The following is a 6,526-nucleotide window of genomic DNA, read 5'->3' on the forward strand; positions in this document are numbered from 1 at the left end:
TAATTTAACCTGGCTGTCATTTTAACTTAACTCAAGTCTTTATGAGAACTTGGTAAACGTCACATCAATATTGAGTTGTCTTATCCAAAATTTACCACTTCTAAGAAAGTTATCTGATTACTCCCTTAGCCTTTAACCCTTCTAGTTCATGCTTGGTTAATTCTCATCCAGCTTACCTTACAAATTAACTGGTAGGAGACCACATTCGTTACAGGGTGTATTATGCCACTGGCGTGGACTCACGTCCTAAGAATCGTTTTACATAGCCATAAGCCTTATTTCACTACTCATAGTTATTTGACGTGGAATCCTTATTTACTTGTTTTCTTTTCGGAGTCTGCCCACTCTATATGCCATAATGGGCTTTTGGGCGAACACTACTTCACCAGTTATACTTCTTTATAACTATGTGCCCTATTTATATATATACACATTCTTACCAGTACTTATTGATTCGTCATACTTGCCTTTCTTTAGAGTTAGCCATAAGCTTTGTTATTTCAGAATATCTTAAACGCTATACTTACCAGAGTTCACCCTGGGTTCCTTTTCTTTTGTTCAAAATCTGCCAAACCAAGGCATCATTGGCACACTCAGAAAGTCCTTACGCTTTATCAAGTCTTAACATTGAGCACTTGATACTTACCATTAAGCCTCACTTTTATAAACAATACTTAAATAGTCAGGACTTCACCGAGCGAGATGTTACACAACAACCGAAAGTGCCTTACATTACAATGGAACCATACCGAGGGAAAAACCCTCAAGCCTTCAATCTTACAATAGAATGAAATGAAGCATGGATGTTGCTAATGCCTACCTTAAAACAACTCTAAAAGAATGAATAAATAAGTAGATAAGAGTCAAAGAAGGTGTCATTGCAATGTGGGAGACAAGGTGTTGGTTAAATTGGTGTCGCAACAATTTCGATTCTTGAGGAAACAATATCATAGACTAGTAAGAAAGTATGAATAGTCACTGACAATCCTGAAAGTATGAATAGTCACTGACAATCCTGTTCAAAATGGGACATGCATCTTACAAGATTAAATTTCCTATGTGGATAAAGGTCTCAAACCCTATAGATTCAAGTCACTATCAATCCACAAAAGCAAACATCAGTACCGAGCCACCATAAAAAAAGATGAGTTTAAGAGATTCTAATATGATGTTAAGAAGGCATCATAAAAAGTATTTGGTCAAACGGAAGGATTTTGATTTAATGAAATCAGTTGAGAAAGAAAGCACGACCTCAAAAGCTTTAAGAAAAACATTGAAGAATTCCTTGCAACAAAGTTAAAGAGGAGATCGATAAATTGAGTGGGGTAGTGTATCATGATCTAGCCTTGTAGGGTAATGACATGGTAGGATGCTAGAAGGCCGACCACCTATGTATAGGGTCATGACAAAGTTATAGGAACCTTAGGAGGGTAGTTCTTTTGTATTTAAAAAACTGTCCCCATTTCAAACATTTTAACGTCTCTTGGTAGTATTCCTATAAAATCATATTTGAGTCTTTGTAAGGGGTGGACAGTCATTCATTATTGGGCTGAGCCACCAGATTAATGTATGTGCTAGGACACCGTTAAGGGCTACCCCTATGGTCTATGGATGGTGTAGGTAAGTGAGTCATTCTTTAGCCCTTTTGTAAATGCTTTCAATATAATAAAACATTAATCCCTTCGAGGAAAGGTGAGGTGTACTGGGTGTATTCGCTATAACCGGTGGGATCGAAATATGGCTTAATATTAACTTGTAGCTTGCTTGTGTTTGAACATGCTATTGAGATTGTTGGATGACGTGAGTGGAAGCGTCTATCCAAGTGTCACATGAGCTTGCAATTGAGTGAACATAGTTGAGTCCCTGACACATGACAAGGATTGAATCAAAGACTTTCAATATAAATCAAGTTCTCTTATATAGAAGATCATATCGTAATGAGAGTTTAACACTAAAGGATCTTTGCCTATTTGAAGATGATTGAAGATCTTTATAAGTGGTTATTATGTGTAATAAGTGATTGTAATTTATTGTAAATTTATTTGTTCATATAGGATCTGTTTCATTGAGTGCAAAATTATAAGACTTAAATCATAAGTTGTATTCGTTGAAGTATAGTAGATTAACTCTTTGGGCAAGTTGACTTAGAAAACTTTTGAACTAGGTAAACAAAGTTTTGTTATCCATATCTATTTTACTAATAGTGACTTAATCAAGTTACAAGATATACGAGGACTTATATTTGCTAAGCAAAAATCAGCAAACTTTGGATTATTATTGATTTTCCTTTTATCTCCATCTCCAACTGAATAATCATGAGGTTAAAATTGAAAACAAATAAAGAAAATAAAAGGGTTACAACTAATTAACGTGGCCGATGAGTTAATTACGAGCTACTCAAATTTCTGGCAATTCTGATAAATCCCCCACTCTTGCGAAAAGATTGTACCAGAAATCCATGTTAGTATCAGTATCATATAGATTTGAACCATAGTCATTGATTGTTTCCAACTTCGGTAATGGGGAGCTTGGCAAGTATTGAGGATGAAGTTGCTGGTCTGAACCAGCAACTTGTAAGTCGCTAGCTATGCTTGAATTGTCGGCCGACAATACTTCCGACCAGAAGTTCTCATCGATTTCAGAGACATATTCTTGTGTTTCAATCTTGTTCATACACATGTTACTGTTGTTTTCGCTTGTCGTTACTGTGGAAACCTCGCTGCTGGATTCTGGTGGGGAAGCAGGCCTATTATCTGCAGCATTTACAGCAGGGCTTAGAAAATTCATGGGTTCTTGTTGTTCTTTTTTGATGTCCTTGGATGAATCAACGTTGGATTTGGGTTGTCGCTTGTTTTCAATGGAGCCATGGTTCGGTTTCAGCCTCTTCTTCAAGTGGGTGTGCCATACATTTTTAATTTCGTTGTCTGTTCGTCCCGGTAATCTCGCTGCAATAGCCGACCATCTGCAGGAGAATCAGAATCTGCTTAGGCCAAGGATTAAACAAAGGGATGGTCTTGCTTTTGGCAGTAATTTTTTTAAGAATAAAAGATGGAATGACTTGTATTTTAGCGTCCGAGAAGAGAAAAAGTTAAGAAAGTTGAGTAATCAAATTGCTAATCTTGAATGATAATTACTAGGATTTTCATTTTTTTTATGGCTTGTAAGAAGCATAGGGACAAATCTCAGCGAGGAATCTTCTCAGTCCCACATGTTTCTATGATTATATCTATGACCAAATTGATTATAAAAAATAAAAAAAAGTTATCAACCCAAAGCAGATCTATGAATAAACAGCATATTCGGAATCGGATATCTCCAAAATTCAAACTAGAAAAACAGTCCAAGAGGATCAATCATATACATGTAAAAATGGATCAACTTAAATTAATCCTACTAATTTTGGTTTTGTTTACTAATGATGGAAGCTGAAATTTGAAGTTTATGGGAATCAGTATAGTTAGTATATACACACCTATTACCGAGCATTTCATGTAAGTTGATTATGGTATCCTCTTCTTCCCTGCTGAAATTCCCTCTTTTGATGTCTGGCCTCAAATAGTTAGTCCAGCGTAGCCTACAACTCTTTCCACACCTCAGTAAACCTGGAAAAAAAACAAAAGAACAAGAGAGGGATTCATCAGCAAAAGATTAAAAGAAACCAAGAAGTTATTGGTTAATTACCAGCTTGTTTTGGGAGTGCTCGCCAGTTGCCATGGCCGTAGAGATTAATGTAATTGATGAGAATCTGATCTTCCTCCGGAGTCCAAGGACCTTTCTTCAGTCCCATTTTCTCACAGCATGGAGCTCTCCCCATTGGTTTTCTCACCCAAAGGGCTGTTGTTGCCTTCTTAGCTCTGTATCGAAGATGGCAAGAACTGATAATAAGCTCAAAATAACAGTATTTATAAGGGCAGTATATGAATATATTAGTACACAATATGACGAGAGTGGAGACAAAAGCAAAAGTTGGGCTGTACAAGAAAGTCAAAAGAGTACTATTTGATTATACTAATATTATTTCATACTTTTCAAAAGGTATATCCACCACATCCATAATTGCTAGGAAATCTCCTCTCAAATGATCACCCTCAACTATTCAAGTGTGGTGATGGGACTTGGATATATCGAGTGCTCAAATAAAACGTGGGTGAATTAATATATGTTTATATCTATAATTTATTTGGAATATGGATATAATGATATATGTGAACAAGTGCATGTACTTTTCATGTAGCAGTTCAGCGGCTCAACTCCAATTTGGCTAAATATTTTGGTTACAACTGGCTTACGCTGAGAATTCAGAAGCTTATTAGAACACGACAAGTTTAGTGTTACAAAGGGTTTTTTATAGGTTAAATTTTGTATTTAGCAAAAGTTTTATTTGCTTTTATTCTTTTCACTTATTAAATTTTAAAATTTTAGTCGTCATCAAATAATAATCCTTAAATTTATTAATAAAATTATGTTATTTTTATAATTTGATTCACCAAAAGTATTATAATTTATATAATGTCATGTCAACTTATTATTTTACATATTACTCCTAAAAATCTAATTAATAGATTATCGATGGTTATTTGCGTTTATGAAATTATAAAATTTGAAAAGTTTAAGAAATTAGAATGATCTAGTTGAGAAAATGGACTAATTCTATAATTTTATGCATAGTACAAGACAAATAATTGAATTTAACTAAATGAAATTAACTGTTATTGTTCGGACCAAGACTAAAATTTTAAAATTTAAAAAGTACTAAGATTAAAATTGATCCAATAAAAGTACAATAACTAAATCTTTTATTAAGTACAGAGACTAATAACAGAATTTAACTTTTCCTTTATTAGAGATTTTGTGAGCGAAAGAAAATTTTAATATCAAAAATATATTCATAAAGAATTATTTAACAATTAAGGAAGGCGCGTTAAGTTATATATAAATAATTCTTTATTAGTTTCAAGTGCATAATTAGTTTTTAGTTGTTTTAATTAAAACTTTTATATAAAATAGAAAAAGATAAAAATATTATTATATTAACACTTATTACTTTATTAAAATCAATTTTAAGTAATTTTATTTATCGAATTGGTATCAAGTTGACTCATGATACCAACTCAATAAACATATTTTATATAGTATGTAGAACAAGATGTGGATGAAAACAATTTTATCTAAAAACTTATCTTTTAAAATAATGAGACTTTAATTGAAATGGTGAAATTAAAATTTGAGATTTTAAGTTCAAATCCTATTATTTACATATTTTTACATAACTTTAAATTATTTTTTATAAATTGTATATAAAGGTATGAAAAGGAAAAAACACACACCCTTTTAAGAATCTTTATTAATTGTTTAACATTTGAATTTTAATATTTTTCCTAATTGAATTAGTGTTGAGTTGACTCGTAACACTAACTTAGTCACACACTTAAATAATATATATAAATTAGATTATGAGTGCCAATGTGAATAAGATGATTATGTAGAAATATATTTATGAAAATATATAAATAATAAACAATTTTTGGTTGAAATTATAAAATTGAAGTTTTCAAGATTTTAGTGTTTTAGGTCAAAACTGTATTCATTCTAGTTTTAAATTAATTTTATAAATTTTATATAAAATAAACACCCTCATTTTTAGGTAAAATTATTTTTAGTCATTTTTTAATTAAGTAGATGTTCAGATGACTCGTGACACTAATTCAATTAATCACTTAAATATAACTAGATTAAATTATAGCACACCCACGCCTTGGGTGAAAAAGAAGTCTTCGTAAAAAATATATCTATAAAACTTTTATGTAGAAATAACTAGGATTTTGGTTGAGTGGTAAAATTAAGGCCACGGAATCTTTAGTGTTAGGTTCAAATCTCATCATGTGTGAATACTTTATTTGGGTTTAAATTAAATTTTATAAAATTTATATAAAATGTCCTCATCCCAAATAAAATGATGTTCAGTTAACTCCTACCATCAACTCAATTAAAGCTTTAATATAATGTAGATATATGATATACTACCATACGTAACGTTAAAATACCATCACATGACTTTTTAAAAGAATATTATTTTATTACACACCAAAAGGGTGGGAGTCATTAATTTATTTTTGGTTGGGGAATTTTGTAACTGTATAAAATAAAATTTCATATATATGGAATATTATTTGAGATTATTCATTGTCTGCTCAAAGGTGTTGGCCGTTAGGGTTTCACGTTTTAAGTTCCCCTTATGCCACCTCCATCTAATTTTCTTTTGGCCAACATCTTAAAAAGTTTTCGAAAATTGATACTATATCAATATGTGTGATTAGATATAGTCCAATATTACCTTATTCTTTATTTTTCAATACAATTATTATTTTGGACTCATTCATCATTTATCAATTATAAGAATAATATATACTGATTAATTGTTAATTTACTAAAAATTAGTGAATTTTGGTTGTTCCTTCAAAAAGAAATGAAATTTCGTTGTCATAGAAAAATAAAAGAGAAATATTTGGCATATTAATATAGTGTT

The 6,526-nt window shown here is 31.5% G+C and overlaps 1 protein-coding gene across 1 annotated transcript; it reads right to left on the bottom strand.

Moving 5' to 3' along the window:
* Positions 1-2,256: 2,256 nt before the first annotated feature.
* On the bottom strand, positions 2,257-3,891 carry LOC105797912 (transcription factor MYB30). Its single transcript, XM_012627791.2, has 3 exons — positions 3,682-3,891; positions 3,473-3,602; positions 2,257-2,962 (listed from the first exon to the last, which is right to left on the bottom strand). The coding sequence occupies exons 1-3, from the start codon at positions 3,812-3,814 to the stop codon at positions 2,398-2,400; spliced, it is 828 nt and encodes a 275-aa protein (XP_012483245.1). The 5' UTR covers positions 3,815-3,891; the 3' UTR covers positions 2,257-2,397.
* Positions 3,892-6,526: the final 2,635 nt, after the last annotated feature.

Source organism: Gossypium raimondii, chromosome 7, assembly GCF_025698545.1.
Source record: "Gossypium raimondii isolate GPD5lz chromosome 7, ASM2569854v1, whole genome shotgun sequence".
NCBI classification, from domain to species: domain Eukaryota; kingdom Viridiplantae; phylum Streptophyta; class Magnoliopsida; order Malvales; family Malvaceae; genus Gossypium; species Gossypium raimondii.